The sequence below is a fragment of the Camponotus floridanus genome, unplaced genomic scaffold, assembly GCF_003227725.1.
Source record: "Camponotus floridanus strain SB8 unplaced genomic scaffold, Cflo_v7.5 scaffold3, whole genome shotgun sequence".
Classification (NCBI taxonomy): domain Eukaryota; kingdom Metazoa; phylum Arthropoda; class Insecta; order Hymenoptera; family Formicidae; genus Camponotus; species Camponotus floridanus.
This window is the reverse complement of record NW_020229436.1, coordinates 5,739,821-5,761,207: the sequence shown is the minus strand read 5'-3', so window position 1 is coordinate 5,761,207 and position 21,387 is coordinate 5,739,821. Positions and strand designations below refer to the sequence as shown.

General features: G+C 34.0%; 1 protein-coding gene across 5 annotated transcripts in view; it reads right to left on the bottom strand.

Moving 5' to 3' along the window:
• Nucleotides 1-5,382: 5,382 nt before the first annotated feature.
• LOC105250327 overlaps nt 5,383-21,387 on the bottom strand; it is a 224,586-nt gene continuing 208,581 nt past the window's right edge. For all 5 annotated transcript variants that reach the window (XM_025409981.1, XM_025409983.1, XM_025409982.1 and 2 more), the window contains 4 exons: nt 11,468-11,705; nt 9,885-10,271; nt 8,657-8,908; nt 5,383-8,509 (listed from right to left, as the gene is read on the bottom strand). In XM_025409981.1, the coding sequence (XP_025265766.1) occupies nt 6,731-8,509; nt 8,657-8,908; nt 9,885-10,271; nt 11,468-11,705 (2,656 nt within the window). In that variant the 3' untranslated portion in view covers nt 5,383-6,730. The remainder of the gene's footprint in view (nt 8,510-8,656; nt 8,909-9,884; nt 10,272-11,467; nt 11,706-21,387) is intronic.

Here is a 21,387-nt window from a genome sequence, read left to right as displayed (position 1 = left end):
TTATGTAACTCGCAAAAACTCATTCCGAATTTTTAAAGATAAAACTGATTTACTAAAATCTTGAGAAAGTCAAAAAACATCATGTCAAAAAACATTAATGCTCAATTAACATCCATGACATTGTCATTATTTATTTTACACAGATCAGGGGGCGTAAAATATCTCGATATGCAAAAATGTAACTCATGATAATTAAAAAATTTGCAAAATAAAAAACAATTTTATCAATTATCAGATCGATCTGTAAATCTGTCATGTTGAGAAATAAATTTTAATAGTATAAAAAATCATGAATGTTATTTCACAATATATATTAAAATTTCGTAGGAGGATGAAGTAACTTTAAATGGACTAATTCAGAATCGTGATTTTATCGATTCCGATTTTAAAAGCAATAAATTTTGATAATCTATTGCTGCGATCGTGCAAATGCACAGGAGGGGGTTTTACTCAAATATTTCTGCATCTTCGGCAGAATAATCGTTTTTCCTTTATTCGTCGACATTGTAAATATAATATAGGAGGCAGCCACGAGCAACCGGTCACATGTTGATGCAATGATACACTCTCACACATATACATACACTTTTATATACATATACATATATATATATATATATATATATATATATATATATATACACATACACATATATATAACATATATATAACATTCGCTCTCATTTACAAAAAGACTAATGATCGATCATACGCGCGAGCTACTTGCTGGGCGATCAATCACGCGTATGGATTATTTAAAATTATATATCTATAATATATATATATATATATATATATAACTACAACATTTTGGAATCGAATGGAATGATAGGTACCATATATCGATAGCATCCTATATGTGTGGTACACACATATACACACGCGCGCACACACATGCACACATACTTTCTCGCACGTTTATATTCAGTGACGGTGACTTCTTTGCGTTACAACTGCAATTTGTGTAGCACGTGCGTCGTGATGATCGTATACATAATAGCAGCTCTGATATTTTTTTTTTTTCACATTTCATTTCACCTTTGATCCTATCTCATAATGCCTGTTATATGTATACATAACTCGATAAGATCGAAAAGCTTACATGCGAAAATCTAGTCTCTAACAGAGCTGAAAGGGTTAATTTGTATTTCCCTTCTCATCGATCGACGCGTTTGCGATCAGAATAGCATTATATTAAATGTTATAAAATAACCAACAGAATTTTACACGGTTAAAATATACCAAAAGAGTGTGAATAGAGCAAGATTATTAAATAAAAAAGCAAATTAAATAGAAAAGCAAATAAAAAATATCCACAGTTTTATTACGAAAATTAGGTGTTTTATTTTAAAATACAATTTGTTTTACATCATTGCTTAGGTAAAAAATAAAAACGAGAGCAACAGTAAAGAACACGAAACACGAATTATCAGGAAGACGCAAAAATATCGAGATTTCTCGTGTATTATCTATTATTCTACTTAAAATATCGGAAAAGACGACGTTAAATCGAGTTATTCTGATCGCGACGTAAATGTCTTCTAGTCGAGTAGGATTGGAGTTGAACCTGCTTTCGTGTCAGCTGCGAAATAAATATCCCCGACGATCGGGGCGAAAATAAATACGCCGTCACTGAACAGCAAGAAAAATTAATATACCTCTCGCAGTGAAACTTCCACACGCGAAATATCTCTTTGCACACATAATTATGCACACGTTATCTCTCCGATACATCGTGTAATATCATAATATCGATAATATTATTATAACATCGCGCTAGTAACTCGCCCGCGAGCATTAACTATATCTTTATTCATCCTCTTGCATATATATCAGGTAAATATATATTTCATTAATTTTTTTACTTACATAATTATACTTGTTTGCATTTATATATATATGTACGTGTGCATATGATATACATGTATGTATGTACATACACATATACACATACAAATAACTATATGTACAGGATGATCCATTTCTCATTTTCGCACAATCTTACACGTATATAAATACAGATATGTATATACAATACATTCTGCGTATATCTGTACGTATATACGAGACATTACGCATGCACGCAAAATTGATTTACTAAACCAACAAATTTCGTTTAATTAATATTCGTCTAACGACAATCGACGCAAACGTCTCATTGACTTCCTTTTCCTTCCTCGCTTGGCAATCAACGATATTTTCATTTAACGACTCGTAAGAGATAGAGAGGGACGGCGAGAGACGGAGAGAACGGATTTTATAAACGCGAAATCACCCCAATGATGATCCAATTTGTACGAGTTTATCGAGAAATTTTTTTTATAGAATTCGCGATCGCTGTTCGATATGCAAGCAATTTGTTTCAAACAATAATAATAGTCGCAATTGAATGATGTTAGAGCAGTACATATTAACGTAGCTTTGTAGCCGTGGGTTCTATCTAAGTGCATCAAAATTTAAGCTTACGCAACTTTCAGGAACATCTCATACGGCAATTACACTTTATTTATAATTATATTAATTATATTAATTATCGAAAACTCGATATTGCTCGAATCCGAATAAAAAAATCTCACATGACACATCGTGTAACACGATTATACAGGGTGTCTCAGACTTAACGAATCGGCCGTAAATGATAGATTCCTGAGATCATTTGGAGACGAAAATCTTAATACCAAAATGTTGAGGAAGATGTAGTTTCGGCGCTACAAAAGATTAAAGATTACCAATCGGCGCGTTAAAATGTAATGTTCTCCTATTCATATCAATATAACATAAAAAAATGATTCGTTAAGTCTGGGACACCCTGTATATGGCGTTCATGTGACCTTTTGGCAAATCGTTTTATTTGGAGTGGTTCATTTTGCCGTTTATTAATTGCAAAATATTATAAAAATATATTTTGAAGATAAAGTAGCAAAGCGCAAATTTACTTCTTATCTCTGCCGTCTTCTTTTTCATCGAATATATATATATATATATATATATATATATATATATATATATATATGTATAAGGAAAACACGGGAGCAGACAAATACATTTCCTCAGGAAGCAAAATAAGTTCTCTTTCATATTTTCTCATAAATGTTAATATTAGTTTTAAAGTGATTTTTAGATATTGGATATCTTTGGATAAGCATAGTTGTCATGTATTTCGATAAAAAGACATCGTAATAGATAAAATCAAGCATGGATTTTAACATCGATCGCTTATTTCAATGTTAAACGTGAGAAAGAGAGAGAGGCAGGAATTAATTATATTGATTGAGTTGCATTTTATCCCAATAATTGACGACGATAATCGGAATACGAGAAAAATTCTAATGAGACTAAAGATTCAATTGACGAGTAAAACGATGCCGTACGCTACGGCTCGATTGGCCCAATTCTTGTGTTCCGCTTCATTTCACTTATTTATTTTTTTATCTATTCTTTTATTACGTAATTGTAGGATGTATCTACTGGTCTTAGACCACGAAAATCATTATTTCGATGATCTTGCAAATCGAATTTTATTTCGTTTGCAACTGCTTGGAACTTTGAATATTTAATAAATATTTTTAATAGATCTTCTGGTTTTTCTCTCGCGAAACTCTCCGAAGACCGTAGAAAATTGATCATCTTTTAATCAAGATTCTGATAGAGTTAAGAGATAGTAAGGTAGAAATTGCAAACAAATACGACTAGTTTTGGCGAAAAGTATTCACACACTGATATTCTGAGAGTCTGAAAGCTTGACAAAAGTTTTTAAAAATATATACACATATAATGATAATATATTTCGTCAAACTAAGAATTGAAATAATTTAATTTAATTTCTTCATATTTCTATATCGCAAAAATCTCAATTTAATAGCAACTGTCTTTTAATAAATAATTTTATCATTATTGTGCGTAGAATTTTTGAAATAAAAATTGAGAAGTTAAATATATTTTAACTTGTATAAAAAAAGATATAAAATTATCAGTCATTTGAATACTTTTCTTCAACATTAGTCTTGAACATTAATAACAATCAGGCACAGAGAGTGAACGATACGAAAGGAAAAAAGTGCATTTGATTTCCTCCAGGATGTGTCAAGTCTTAGGAATATCTTTTGGTCGTGATACAAGTTTTCTAGTAAACCCTTGATCCATTCGAAGTTTGATCTACGCGATTCGATAAGAAATGTATCGCAGTTCAATCATCTTCTCGTTAATATTATCGTTTATAGAGTTTGCAATTATTCTAGAATTCGTCATCAGCGTAAAATCTGATTAAGATGAAAATCTCTAAGTACAAGAGACTTGTATGATTAATCAGTGGTCCTAATTCGAAAAAAAAAGAGTCAAAATCAAATGCCTTCTTTCATTCACATCGAGGAGAGAACTTGATCGTTTATCATTATTATTATTATATGCGTCGCTCTACACATACTATTCTTTCGCCCGCAAATATAGTCGCGCCTTTTTATTCGTTTCATCTTTTTTTCTTTCAATATCTTTTCTTTCCTCTTTCTAATAACTTTCTCCCAGGGTAGACTAATTCGATTCTCAATTTCGAGGAAAGTTTCATAGGAGGTTTATTTTATTTGAAAGATAATTATTCTATTTTATATATACATATTCCATCATTCGATTTAACGTCCCAATGGCAGAAATTCATTGAGTAAAAAATCATGAAATTAACACAATTTTTCATCTTTTCTTTTTTTTGTTAGAACTAACGTTTTAAACGACTTATGCTTGACTTGATTCTTTTCATTCATTTCGATACACATGCACGATTCTATTTGATTTAATTGACGACAGATTCTACACGAAAAGAGAGATAAATATTAAATTCAGTCAAATAATCAGTCAAATAAATATACGTCAATATATAAAGTATACGTAAACGTTCGCTCGTGCGCACAATTATCGACTTTTTATTTCGCGAAGACTTGTCCAAAGTAAAACCACCTTAAAATCAACTTTCGATTGATCTGAAAATAATAGCATAAGACTAGAGTTCAACAATACATGTAATTTTTAATTCTCATATAGATGCAATTCTGTCTGATAGAATACAAAAATATAAGCATCTAAAGAAATGTTGAACGGAAAAAAGTCTCTCTCGTAAAGCAGACAAAATATATTTATAATAGAAAATTAAATATTTACGCATTTACTTATGTGTGTGTATATGTATATCCACATGCAATTAAATTACATATTTGAATTTCTAAATAATTGCGGGATGAATAAAATCCAATAGATAATTGAAAAGAAAATTGATCGATTATATATATTTCTATTATCGATTTTATTATGTATTTTTTTTGTGACTCGATATTTGAAGAAATAGCAAGAATATTTTATCGAGCTATTCAAAAAACTTCACACACACACAAATAGATCTTTCTTCTTCAATCGAATTAATCCGAGTTTAATAAATCATTTTCCAGATAGAATAACGTTTTAATAGCAAGAATAGATAAAAGACATTTCGCGAAACAAATCTAGTATTCTTCTCTAGTATTCTTTGAGATGTCGAGAAATTAATGAGAAGAACTTAATAAATCTTCTCCATTTTTTCCCTTCGTGGCAACTATTAGTTGTACGAGATGACAATTTTCCCGGAAAGTGTAAATAAATTGAAAATTCCAGGATTCTCAAATCCAATATCTCGAAATAATCCGAGAATAATCGCGTATTTCGAAAAATATCTTGGGACAAATATTAAAAGAAATTTTCAGAAAGTATCTAAAAATTTTTAAGAGCCTTACTTTAAAATAAGATTATTCTCAGAATATTCTAAAAATGGTCTGACAAGATTCTCTTATCTCACATCCTTGATACAGTCCCCGAAACTTAATCGCACATCGATACAACAGAGCCACGCTTACACATCTATTTGTCTCTTCTTCTTTTCCTACTTATAACTATCCACTTGCTCGTGGTGGAGATGCGTTATATCCTTATGTCTTTGTATACATCTGCGTATATTTATATATGTATGTATGCATGTATAGTAACGAACAACATTAATGATTTTATTTGTTAGGCTACTCTTTAATTGGACAATAAATAAAATAGTCTATGTATAATAGCATACATCCTTGTTTTCCACAGGCCGTAGGTATCCCTCGCAAATAAAGTATCTCTCGTGACTTCGCGTCGTAGTATACATAAAACACTCAAGATCGATGGCATGAAATCATGGTCATATGAGGATCCCTCCGCATCAAGAAAGATTCAATAAAAGAATTTCAATTTAATTAAAAATTATATATTAGATATGTGACGTTTTATTTTTTTTTTATTCTTCGATAATTGGCTTGCTCGAGCAAATACATTTGTTCAAAATTGACTGCTTTTAATTACACGAGATAGATTTTATTCTCTTTACATTGCCCGCGAATTAATCGCGAGAATTCATTCTTCTTTTTCACGAAATATATTTGAATATATTCGAATTTATTTAAATATATTTGAATGTCACCGATAATTAATACCACGATGAGAAATATGATGATTCCTGTGTTAAAAAATTAAACCTCTTCGAAAAATTTTCTTCACAATTATTTTACTAGGTTCTCTCGTATTAGAATGCGACAGAGATATTCCCGGATACATCTGAGTCTAAATTAGGCTCAAACTTCTTTCGTTCGAGTCCCTAACTGTTGCAACAAAACAAGTTTTCGGGCCACCAGCCGCGAAGGCCGAGTTTCTTCTCAGAGGGATCCTCGACCACCAGGACGTATCACTTGATCTCTTCTCTGCTGGGCGACCTCGGTGGATGCGGCGACAGCGGCGTTTCATTCGGATGTCTTTTTGGCCGAAAACTGGCCGTCAACGAGGATATCCAGCCGCTTTGCGAGCCGTGATCGTGCAAAGAATCGCTGTTGCTGTTGCTACGAGTACTATCGATGCTCATACCGGACTTGAATCGCGAGAATAGACCGGGCGAGGATTTTTTGGTCGTGGCGGGCGACGCAAACACGGTGGAATGCTTCTTTCGTGACTTGGACACTTCTTTGCAGAGCATCGAGTCCAAACTGCCGGTGTGCGGGCGTTCCTCCGTCTTGGAATTCAGCGAACCCAGTATGACTGCCTCCGCTTGTTTCGCCATCTTAGAAATGTCCTCCATGCTGGCCGAACTTCTCCTAATCTCCACCTTGCCAAGATCCTCTTCAATATCGCATGAGGTGTCGTCGGGATTGACTATGATTTCAGGTTGCTGCTGCTGCTGCTTCTTCGGACGTACGTCGATCTCTTGGAACTCGATGTCCAGACCCTGCCGAGATCTTTTCACTTCCTTCATACTCTGAGACTTGCCTTCGGGATTTGACAAGTTTCTACGATGCTTGGAAAACGAGCCGGCTGCCGGCAAAGCCTCCAGAGAAGTGGACGATCTCTTTTCTTTGGTGAACACCGTCCGCCAGCTTTTGTTCTTACTATCCGTAGATTTGCGAACCTTGGGCAAAGTCATCGCTCGTTTATCCACCGATGATAACTCCACCACGGTCGCGATGGCTTTGCCACTGTCTTTGACAAGATTGCAACGCTTGCAGATGAATAGAGAATTGTTGTGTCTCCTCGAAGTCGCGGCCGAACCGCTGCTCACCGAGTTACTCTTAGTGAGCATCTTGGACGCGTGCTTTGGTTTTGGACTGGGTGAATCCTTAGAATCAAAACTGCTGCTCAGACGACCCGTAAAGTTTCTCAACCGTGAGAACAAAGATCTGTGATTATTCGGCTCGGTTCTCTCGTCGCAGCAGCATCGCAAACTGATCGATTCTCGGCTGCTGTCCTTACGACTAGATCGGATCTCCTGATCGTTCTCGATAATGTTGCCGGTCTTCTTCATGTTATTCCTCAGTTGTGAATGAGCCTCTACCGCGACGATATTACCGTTTCCCTCTGGCGCTCTGCCTTCGATCTTGGCAACCAGAAATGTCGTTGCCTGCTTCTCAATTTCTTCGAGAATACGAGCACCTTCGGTGGATCTCGCGCTGGCCGGCGAACTGAGATCGCTACCGAGATTTTCGCCCCTGCTGCGTCTCCTCTCATGTTCCCGGACAGCCTTGATTAGATCTTGATTATGATAATCCAACGAGGATTTCTCCCGACTGCCCTTGCGGCTGCTAGGGCAACTCTTGCGGCCGGAGGTCGGACCGGCCAACGTGCCTTCGGTGGAGATCTTGAACTTGAGCGTCTTCTCGCTGATCTCCACCTCCGTGGCCGTCTCCGGATCGGAGCTCTCGACGTTTTCCATCTCCTCCATCGTCAAATTCTCCGTGATATCCTCGTCGGTGGAACGCGAACGCGAATGAATCGTCGTGGCGGATCGCTTTGAACGCATGCTATGCGACGACGTGGATTTGATAACGACAGAGGAGCCACCGGTACCACCGCTGTGCGCTATGCCCGATTCCCCAACATCTATGACGCTCTTTCGATGATGGCGTTCGTCTTTGGCAGCCTCGTTCAATTTGCGATAGTACTCCAGAGCTTCCCTGACCGGCTGAACTATGAGACCCTAAAATGCAAGGTTTCATTATACATAAAAATCTCTCTTCATAAAAAGAACCGATATTAATATTTGACGAGTTTATGCCAGAATTATTGCCTCTGATCTATTTCATTGCAAGCGCAAATAAATTAATCCATGTACAAGAGGGAATACCTGCAGCTCGGGAAGAAGTTCACCGAGGGCTTCGAAGAGGGGGAGAAGAACTAGGCCGATGAAGCTAACCTGGGACGACGGTTTGGTCACCTTGTCGCGATCCATGAATGGGGTGACCGGAAGACCCTCGAGCTTCTCCGCGTCGCTCTGTTTGAAGAACTCTTGGAGTAACCTGTCCAGCCAGGGTTCCGCGACTTCCATCGGGCGCGCCTCGTTACTTATGTCGGCTACCTTGATGAGAATCATGGATAGCTGCGAAACATGATTGCGCTGATTAAACGTTCCATTCGACTAAATTAGCAACCAACTCACTAACTAGCACAAGACCCAAGACAAGACAATATTCGTAAAAATATTGTATTGGTATTGAAAATTTTTAAAAATTTAAATCTTGTCTTGATCTTGAGTGAATATTGGTAGCAAAAATCTCGTCTTGTATTGCTTGTCTCGATTTTATTAACAATTTTTTATCTAATATTAAAAAGTTATTTAAGTAATATTTAACATAATTTTTTTAATACAATTTGAAATAATTATTACTATTGTATTATATTTTAATTATAATTATTACTATGTAATCGATATAAATACCGTTTATTTACATAAAAAAAACATTTACTGTTTCATGGAAAACAGAAATTAATAACTATTTACAGGTTCCAAGGGAACGTGTAGATATAAATATTTTGGAGTAATACAAAAATCAGGTTCATATTTATCCCACATTGTCAAAAATGGCTCGAGACATTTTAAGTTCAACTGCCTCCGTGCCAGTAGAAAGACTTTTCTCAATAAGAATCTGACTATGTCAAAAAATAGAAAACCAGACAAAGTAAATCTTTAAAAGCACTAATGTGCATCAATTCCTGGATGAAATGCTCTTTAATGTCTAAAATTTGAGAATTTGATTTTTAATTTATAAAAATGTTATATTGTATTAATATTAAATGTTTTTAAATTTATCAATATAAATATTTTTATTGAATAAAATTTTTTAAAATTCGTATATAGTGATTTTTTTTATTTACAAATATAAATATTTTAGTTTTTTTGAGAACCAATAATCTTGACAAGACTAATAATCTTGACAGTCTTGGTATTGTCTTGATAACTAATTAAAAATGTTGTCTTGATCTTGTCTTGAAACTCAAGACAAGACAAGACAATATCAAGACTAATCTTAGTATCTCGTGCAACCCTATCTAACTCCATTAGTCGGCGTATTTACCAGATTTATGTGCGCTCTGCTGGTGTAATCGAATTCGGGAGTGATGTCGATGAACTGGCCGAGGATCTCGTTGTGCCGGGCCATGTCGGTCGCCAGGATGCACCGTATGATGCCCTCGCGAACTACTCTGTACGTAGGATTATCCAAGGACGCGAGAATGTTGCACTCGGGCGCCTCCAGAACCCGAAATGCCACCGAACAGTGATGATTCTCCAAGGGCGAGATATCGTTGTAACGCAGCGCCAGTTCGGTCCGCGCGTTTATCTGATAGATATTGTTGTAGCCCGGATGATCGAGATCGTGACAGATGCAGGAGACGATCAGTATGAGCACCTCGAGGTCGCCGATTTTCGATGGGAGATCCACCGCCCAGGCTATCGCGTACATCTAGACACGATCGATTAACGCTGAATCAATTTTGCTATGCATCAAGTGTATTTTGATGAATTATTATATAAAAATTTAATTTACAATATTGTTGATATTCGCCATGTTTAGAGTCATTCTACAGAATTATTATATAAAAATTTAATTTAGAATATTGTTGATATTTTCCATGTTTAGAGTCATTCTACAGAATGATCCCGCAAGGAATATGAAAATAAAGTAGATACTCTGTTAATTACGTTAATTAAAATACAATTATTGCTTTATGATTAATTAAATTAAAACATATTTTCTAAACACACAAAAAAGCTATAAAAGTAACTGAAAACACTGTCTACAATTTAACAGAGTACTATATATTTAATGAAATAAAATCTGCTGACGTTATCATTCTAACATTGATTACGTATCAGTAAAAATATTGTATATCAGTATAAAATTATTGTAATGTATAATTTTTTAGAGAGTACAATGCAGATAAGATTTTTTTAATGTAGCGATGTTGAGTGCTTATTATCTCAGTAATCGATAATTTCGATTTGTATCGATATACAGGGTGTTTTTTTTAAACCTATGCCATTAGTATAGTGTATTTTTTTAAACTATTAATTTTACGAAAAAAATAAAAGAAAGTTCCTAAAGAAATTAAGCTTTCTAATAAATAAACTTCGCATATTTTTAGAGGCTCACATTTCGATTCGTTAAAAAAATTCTAAAATAAAAAATTAAATAGGAGTTGTTTATTCTCTTATAACGATACGGCAAGATTAAAAAATATTAATAAGTATCTCTTTTACTAATAAAAAATATCCATCAAATTTCATTTTTTTAACTTGTCTAAAATTTGAGAAAAAGGAATAAAAATCTAATTTTCATCTCTCCTTCTGAAGGAATGTAACTCAAGGAGGGATATATGTTTATATGAAAAATCCCTTTCATTTTCAACAAAGATTCATCTACTAAAATTTTTGCGCTTATTTAGAAACACCCTGTATACTTTTTCATTTGGAAAAAAAAAGAAAATAAAAACACAATTCTAGAATCTTTTTCAGCAAACAAAATATTCTCGTTTCCTTCCTAATCACAATCACTATTTTTTCATCATGGATTAAAATAAATTACGTTGCACTATTAGTTCCCAATTGTCTCTTCTCAAAGGTAATTACAAAAGAATAATACAAAGACGGGACATTTACCATTTGTGCCACGCAGAAGCAGTGCCTGAAATTATGAAACGGCACCTCGTTGTAATTATTGTAGACCTCGTAGAGAAAGTTCCTCAGAATCGGCAAGGGAATGTTGAACTTTTGAGGTAGGTCGAGATCAACGAACATGGTCTGCAGCATCAGCAGCAGCTCTTCGTCCTCCCATTGTCGCGCGTCGAAAGCCGGCGAACGTAGCCATTCGCGGACACTTGACGAGACTGTCACGTCGCTGTAAATGATAATATTTATAAGTCCCTTCCTCTGACGGATCTTGCAAAGTCCAGCTTCATAGCGTAATTAATTTAGTAATTAATTCTCGAAAATGTGAGCTTAACATTTGCCGTAATAAAAAATTCTAATTAAATTTGCCACCGTCAAGTGGAATAATTTTGGAAAAGTAACGAGAAAGCGCTCGCTATTTTTTACTAATTTTACAACGTCTATTAATTTTTTTATTTTAGACAACTTTTAGCGTCAACAAATTTTTTAAATGGAAAATTTTATAACGTCTATTAATTTTTTCTTATCATTTTTTGTCAGCAAAACCGTCTTATATCTCGCTTCACTTCATGTTCGAGGAAATGCTTTGAAATCAAAGTCAATCGGAAATAAGACTTGTGAGTCATTATTTCGTGTTTTTTATTCGAAAAAAAAAAGAGAAAAAAGTGGAATACTAATCTTTAGCATAAAATATTCTCATTTCTTTCTTATATATTCTTGAAAGGTTGCGCTAAGGTTGATCGATTTGACACGAAGGTAAGTACTCGAGTGTTAATTATCGCGCGGAACTTTACCCTCGCGTCGGCAATTGGAATTAATTAGATTAATACGTCAGTTTGATGGAGTGCCTAGGCCAGTGGCTTCTCGATACTTTGACAGATAATGAGTTATCTGCTCGCGTTTGACTAAATCAACGCCCCAACGGTCCGATCTACGTCGGGACGATCGGAATTGTATCGGACGTGACATCGATTTGCCGCCATCGCGACGTATTATGTCATTATCGTTTCTCTCGTGATTATGTATTTATCGGAATGCGCGATGGTCGCGACTATGCGATTCGCAATTTTATTCGAGTCATAATTTCTACGATAATGTGATCGACGCGTTGTACAAACTCATTAAATTCATGTATTCATCGATGTAAATGTATAATTACTTATATATTACATAATTTCGAGTAATGTAATATTTAAATAATTATGTATTTATATATCTCGCGTCCGGATCATTTGATTGCAATATTGATTAAAATTATCGGTCAAATTCATTTAACGACTGCAACATAAAATGGATCCAAAGAGCGTTTAATATTAAATATGTATAAAAGTATAAAAAATTAGAAAATTCATCGATTTTATCCAATAAACTCCTTTTCTTAATTTTAAAGGGAACTGAATATAAAAGATAAAAATAAAGAGATTTGATAAAAAAATATAAGTGTGTATGGATCTCTCTCTTCCTCTTCTAAATTTAACTATAATAGTCAAGTATAAAATGAAGGTAATAATTAACGATAATTATCATTTGAACAATTTTTTCTTTCATTTGTATTCATCGTGATAATAAATTACAAAGGCTGTTTTTGCATCTTCTCTCTGATCATCTTCAATTTCCTTTATTCAGAGTCTTTATGATTCTCTCTCGTAGCAAATGTGCTTAACTCGTTGCATCACGAACATGAAATCGCGCGATTAACACAACTCACATGGAATATGAAATGATTACACGACACGTGAGAACATAATTAGAGGTCGAACATTATCTCTAATCGCATCAATCGTTGAACAACAAACAGGTGAACGAAGAACGAATTTTATTCATTAAAAAAAAGGTAAATATAATTATTAAGAATATAATAATTGAAATAAAATGAAATAAAATTGAAATAAAAATTCATTATGTTAAATTAAAATCTGCGATGGGGAAGTCGCACGTAGAGGATGGCTCGGGAGAGCGTCTTACGTATTCTTTCGATGGCGGAAAAGCTCTTTACCGCAGGACGAGAACGCTTATTTGCTGACGACCGCTAATTGGCAGGACGCGAATGGAGTATTTTTTTATTAAAACAAATAGGTAACAGAAACGTTATTAAAATAATAATGTGTTAAAATAAAAATTCATTATGTTAAGATAAAATCTGCGGTGAAAATCCCACGTGAAAGCTGCCCCGGGAGAGCGTCTTACGTATTCTTTCGATGGCGGAAGAGATCTTTACCGGGGGACGAAGACGTTTATTTATTGACGACCACTAATTGGCAATTCACGTTTAGTCGGCACGTCGAATCGCGGTAACGCGCTTTGTGACGCGCCCATCATTATACGTGCCTTAAGCGCGCGACTAAGGGCCCTTATTACCTGGATAACGGTAGCTTAATAGCGTTTCGCGGTAACGCGACAGAGGTCGAATAACCGCCGCCGAAGGGGACGATAAATAAAATGACGGACGGAAGCGAGAGAAACCCGCGAGTGAATAAAGGTGTTTTGTATGTCTATTACAGGGGGTTTTCTCGAGTCAGTCATCTCTGCTTGACTTTTTCACTTCTCACTCGCGCCTTTGTTGGCGATTCTCGCACTGAGAAAAATCGTTTGATTGTACCAACAAGACGTACGATTGAAGACATTTTGATTAAATCAAACAAGAATTTCTAGTTATCATGATAAGACTCGATTTTTTATAACTAGAATTTAATTTAATAGAATTTAATTTAATAGATTTTACTATAACGATTTAGTTAGTATTTTCTGGTTGGATCTATAAAATTTCTTGTTACATTGATTTCTTTGCTTGTCATTAGGCGGCAAGCCACTCTTACCTTAACTCGTATTCAATATTTGCCATGAAATGTATATAAAGAGAACTAGTATTAACATTAAATCCAAAGTATATTTTTTTTTTCTTACGAGCAGTAGTGCCAAAAAGAGGACGCTGGCTCTCTGATTGTGTGTGTTTGAGCTGCATCCTCTTCTTGCATTACTGTTTATCAGTTTAATTTCTAACAAACTGAATTTAAAATAATTTATTCAATAATCTGAATTGAATTTATTGAATAATCTTGTTGGAATTCAAAATATTAAACAGACTTTTGAGATTAGATGGAAAAAATTTTAGACGACTTGGTGCTGGGGAGTTTAGTATTATTAACCAGAAAATTTGGTAAATTTAACAGGAAGAAATTAATCAGATTCATCTGGTAATTCCTACAAGAATTCTGGTTCGTCCATTTTCCAACAGACATACTGGTTGAATCTATCAGAATTCTAATTAATGCAACTAGATTTTTTTCTCAGTGCGCCTTCGAGTATCGAACAGCTCATCCGTGGGAAATTCCTTCGTCAAACGTCATACTTTTAATTAAAATATTTTTAGAAATCGAACCATCATTTCTGATATAATAACTTTTGTGATTGCGATTAATTGGAATAAAATGACACAATCTTTCGTGAGATCTCAAGATGTAGTCCACGAAAAGTGACGTTTTTTACAGATGTTTTATAGATTTTCTTTCATTAATTGGCGCTTTAAATTTTTCTCACCGATCTAATTTATAATTATCATTATCGTTATGATTTTCGCATTAAAAGAGCAAAGTAAAACATACGAATCTGCGAAAATTCAAGTGACGGAAAATACAATTGCTATATAGAGCGTAGAATAATACATAAAATGGATAATTAAGATAATGGAAAACCGTTATCAATCAGTTTAATATTTATCGTTTTTATTAATCAATTGATTAATAAATCACATTTATTAATCACTCAATTTATTAATAATCAATCGGAAGTGGAGAAAAATAGAATATTCGGCATAGAATTATTTCGTAAAGCGTTCAATATTTTGATATAAACTTTCGGACCGATTAAATCAGCTGATGCACAAAATCCTATTTAAAATTGATTAAATTGATTTAGAATTGATAAAAAATTTATAATATATATTTATAATATATTTCTAATTTATAATATATATTTATAATATATTTCTAATTTATAATATATATTTATAATATATAATTTATAATTTATTTTATAAGAGAATATTTTTCTGTTTTTGTTATTTTTGAGTTATTTCTGTTATTTCGCGAGGCAGATTGCTTCGTTTTCTAGAACACTTGTGCATTATCGTCATCCAAAAGCTCAACAACAGCACGCTTTGTTCCGACAAGTCGGTCCAAATTGGTCGATTGTTCGATGAAAGCAGTTGAGATCATTGTCGTTTGGATCCCTTCTCTTGTCCAGTCTATCAATCTCATATCATGTTACTGATAATGTAGTTGACTATGCCTTTATACCCTGTTATATATGTACCATGTGTTTGTTGACAAGTTGATTAGAACGACTTAACCCGATTTTGCGCGCGATAAAAGGTTGACCCTCCATTTCCTAGATTGTCTAGATTGTTAGCGTCGGAAATGGGTACCCTTCTCTCTCTCGTCGCGTCTAGCAAGCTTTTGATATCGCATGTGACGTAGTAAAAATACCACTTATATTCAATGTATATATTTTCATAGAATAAATATAGTAATCACAATATATAATGATTACCTCTGTGGTTTTTTCAAATAAAAAAGAAACTTATTAAAGATATAATTTAATATTAATATTAAATAATATCATTATAATAATATAATAATATTAAATAATATTATAATAATACAATAATATTAAATAATATTATTATAACAATATAATTATATTATATAATATTATTATAACAATATAATTATATTATATAATATTAAATATTAGTATAAATATAATAATATGAAATAATATTTAATATTAGTATAATTGAGGCATCGGAAATTGTAACATATATCTGATAAAAAGAGGAGACTCTCGATTGATTCTCGAAGAGAAGAGACTGTATCACGCAAGACTTCACTTTCTTTCCGCCCAAGAGACAATTTCGAAACCCAATGGCCTGACTGTTTCAAGTGCATTTTGAAAAAAGAACAGAAAATTGTGACGTAAGAGAGCTGAATGGGGGGAAAAAGAGGAAGTGATTACGGTTTCTTGCAGCCTCACTTTGCGCGACGCGGAAATCTTGCCCGGAAGCGAGTCCCGACTCCTCCTTCTCCCCCGCTATCGGGGCCCTAATCGTTCGGAAGGTGGAATCGCTAGTAAATTACGGTAAACGGCAGTCGGACTTAATGTTCTGTGTCGAATCGCCGCGGGTGTAATTCCTCTGGGAAGCTACAGAATCGCGTTTCCGCCGCGAATGCCGCTTAAACGGGCCGCGATTTGCATAACGATGCAATCTTGCACGGAAGTAGAAACAATCGAAGGAAAGACTCCTAACGCTCGTTCCATTCCACTGATTTTGCTCGCATGTATGCAACATTTTTTCCTACAAAAATATATTTGTTTATAAAAAATATAATTTTGTGAATTAAGAGTCTATTTTATCAATAGACGACGATTAAATAATTAAGCACAATTGGAAAAAAATAAAGATTAATATAAATTAATTTAGATTAATATTTATATTAATCTAAATTATTATTTATTTCTAAATTTATATATTTATTTATTAATATATTTATTTAGATATAAATTAATTTAACATGGATAAAAATAGCGAATAAAAATGTTATGATTCTAATTAATTTTGCGGTCTCCCAAGAAGAGATAATAAATTTTAAGGCTAAAGAATAATTAATTTTAATTTAAAAGAATGCCACATACGTATATATTTTGCTCATTTCTGTAATTTCGCACGTCCTGGAAGCCGTGAAATGCTATCGATCTAGCAGTAAAATAATGTATAGGACACGGGGAACATACATAACATCCCTCGGGGTACTTGAAGTATTACCGCCAGACTCTCTCTCGAATGCATCTACATAAGAACGCGGTACTTCGAGGCGAAATAGGATTAGGCCACTTAAGTCGCCGAACTTCTTGGCGCGTGAGATCTGTAAAGGATTTCCGGGATTACCCTCCGAGGTCTCCCCTCGAAGTCCGATTTGTTAATCCTTCCTCTCGAAAAAAAAAAGAAAAAAAAAAGAAACTTTCTCCCGGCGATAAATCACGGCGGTCTAATACAAAAGTTTAATCCCGCCATGTCACCGAGACGGGAAAGTTGCCGGGAGCAAAGTTTACAACGCGCGACACGCGAAATCACATAATGGAATTTAAACTGCATCGTCCGCTCGATTCGCGCCCACTCACGTCATCGGCGTTATTACATTTATTTCGACATTGATTCCGTCACATCCCGGTCGGCCGATAAACGGATTTACGCGGATTAATCTCGCGATCGCGTAACTGCTCCTGAAGCGCGGGGTTTTTCAAGCATCCCCCCCTCTCTCTCTCTCTCTCTCCCTCGCCCCCGTAAGTTTATCGCTTCACTTGCGTCACGCGCGACATCCTATGAATATAAAGGAGAAAATTACACACAGACAAAAGGCATGCATGTATGAAGGCAACAATAAGGCATACGATATGCGCGATGAATATGCAGAGGAACACCCCGAACCATTCGAGCCACGTGTAATTGTTACGCGCTTAAAATATTTTTTCATGAAAAATCATTCATTCGTTTCTCTCGCACTTTAGCCGCGCATCATTCCATCCCCCACGTCGCGCGTGCACTGAGAAAAATCGTTTGATTATACCAACAAGACATATATGATTGAAGGCATTTTGGTTAAATCAAACAAGAATTTCTAGTTATCATGATAAGACTCGATTTTTTATAACTAGAACTAGAACGTTTAATAGATTTTATTATAAGGATTTGGTTTGTATCTTCTGGTTATTCTTTATCCTTAAAATTGATTATCTCTTCTTATGGGAGACCGCAAAATTAATTAGAATCATAACATTTTTATTCGCTATTTTTATCCATGTTAAATTAATTTATATTAATTTAAATAATCTATAAAATTTCTTGTTACATTAATTTCCTTGCTTGCCGCTAGACGACGAGCCATTCTTAACTTAACTCGTATTCAATATTTGCCATGAAATGTATATAAAGAACTAGTATTAACATTAAATCCAAAGTATATTTTTTTTCTCTTACAAGCAGGAGTGCCAGAAAGAAGACGCTAGCTCTCTGATTGTGTGTATTTGAGCTGCATCCTCTTCTTGCATCTGTTTATCGGTTTAATTTCTAACAAATTGAATTTAAAATAATTTATTCAATAATCTGGATTGAATTTATTCAATAATCTTGTTGGAATTCAGAATATTAAACAGACTTTTGAGATTAGATGGAAAAAATTTTAGATGACTTGGTGCTGGTGAGTTTAGTATTATTAACAAGAAAATTTGGTAAATTTAACAGGAAGAAATTAATCAGATTCATCTGGTAATTCCTACAAGAATTCTGGTTCGTCCATTTTCCAACAGACATACTGGTTGAATCTACTAGAATTATAATTAATGCAACTAGATTTTTTTCTCAGTGTAGAAAAAGTTGAGGAAATTATCATACAATCGGGAAAGCGAAAAACTTCCTTACGATTGAATAAAAAAAAAGAGAGAAATATGAACGAAAGATTTTTCATTTATAATTTGACCGTCTGATCATTCTTTCGTTAGATCTGATTAAAGTTAGGAAACACCAAGTTTCAAAGTTAAAACTCGAGAAACAAATATAACAAAATGTAATTTTTTTAAATATAATTTTTCAGGGAACTGTTTATAGAGATATTGAAGGTTGTTGCTAAAGGTATTACAGAGATCTTTGTGATTTCTTCACACGATACGCGTCTTAAAATGCTTCATAAAACGTTCCATAAAACGACATAGAGACCGTTCTCGAGGAGGTGGAAGGTTAAAGTTCTTCGGGATCTCTTTTCATAGCGACCCAGAGTTTGCTTTGTATTAATATATAGGGTGTCCCAGACTTAATGAATCAGCTGTTCCTGAGATCATTTGGAGACGAAAATTCTAATATCAAAATGTTGAGGAAGACGTCATAAAAATGTTCAAACATAATCGGGCTCACTGCAAAATCTTATTTTTTATTTTATATTCATCTCTTTATCGATATTATTCCCTGTAGAGAACGTAACGCGCCGATTGGTAATCTTTAATCTTTTGTAGAGACGAAACTACATCTTTCTCAACATTTTGGTATTAAGATTTTCGTTTCCAAATGATCCCAGGAATCTACCATTAATGGCTGAGTCTTTAAGTCGGGGACACTCTGTATAACAGAAACGCGCGTTAAGGAGCTTTAAAAAATGCATGCACACATACACAGCCTTTGTCCATTCACATACTTATACTTGCTGAGCAAGTGTAAAAAAGACCGGATTTTACGTAATAAAATAACTGATTTTAACTCAATGTTTCCTTAGAGAATTTTTTTTAAGAGGATAAAGCGCGGTCTGTTTCATTCAGTCGCGAATGTGTAAAAATTTTAATAAAATTTATCACAATTAAATGTCAACGGTACATCCGAGGATCGCCTTAATTTTTCCCTCTCTCTTTTCTTTCTTTTCTTATCCCTCATTTGTACGCTTAAACTTAAATTCGAACTGAATTCTTTTGCCGAGAAACGTGAAGAAATATTGAACTTCGATTAAACTTTTTCGATTATATGTATATAATCTGATTTCTTGGAAAGTTTTTTTATCTGTGCAAACCATCAATTTTTTTCTTAAAAGAAACATTTTTAACATTAATATACAATAATGCAAATCTTACGCTTTTTTTGCGAATCTTTAATATTGCTCTGCAAAATTTGAAGGTGATAGTGAATTCATAAAATGATACCGACTCAAATGACGGATAATGTCCTCGTGCCAAGGTATCTCTGCAAGATCGATTTGCCATCTCGCAACACGGAAAGTCGAGTCCTACCGACCCGACAGTTAGTCGCCGCGCAAATACATTCGTATTTAATTGCGTTTGCAAACGCACCCTCGAGCGAATCAGACGTTGCCGAGACGAGACATTTCGACGAACGAGACGTAAAGGATAACTCTCGACAGCACAATTTACTTCTGCCTACGTGCAAGAAACCTGACGTCACGATCAAAGGTCGCAATGTCATCTTTGATCCTCGCTTTACTGACGGGCCAATTTTCTCTCCTCCCGCTCTAGACGAATCGAAAAGCCAAGTTTTCATTATAAAAACTGTCGATGTACTTTTGCACGCAAAAAAATAGATTTCGAGATATTTTAAGATATTTAAGATATTTAAGATTTTAAATTATTTAATAGAAAACAATTAAAATTATTGAACTTAATATTTGAATCACGTGTAATTTGGAATTAATTAATTAACAAATTAAAAAATCACAAAAGCCAAGTTTTCATTATAAAAACTGTCAATGTACTTTTGCACGCAAAAAAATAGATTTCAAGATATTTTAAGATATTTAAGATATTTAAGATTTTAAATTATTTAATAGAAAACAATTAAAATTATTGAACTTAATATTTGAATCACGTGTAATTTGAAATTAATTAATTAACAAATTAAAAAGGCACAAAAGAAAACGAGTGAGATAATCATCAATAAAATATAAAATCTCGACAAAATAATTTAATTAAATAAAAACAAATGAATTTTCTTATAATAGAATAAATATTTAAAAGCGATATCACATCTTATATTATTCGATAAACGCAGTATTGCAAACTTGAGTGAAATTAGTAATTAATTGTTTACGTGCTTAGATTTAACTTCTTCTTGGACGGATTGACGTTCGTTTAATTAGACGCTGTAAATTGTTTGCACGTAAGCATTCAAGTCAGGCGCGATGTCAAGGAATTTGCTGGCTAAATTTTTGCATCGCCGACGTCGTTCGCGAAATACCATTCAAGTGTTCATCACTTACTTTAGGTATGCGGGTTAAGAATCGTCGGATATACCAGAAAATTAACACAATCTTGCCACAAACAACGCGAATCGCGATGAATATACGTTCGTAAAATACTTAATT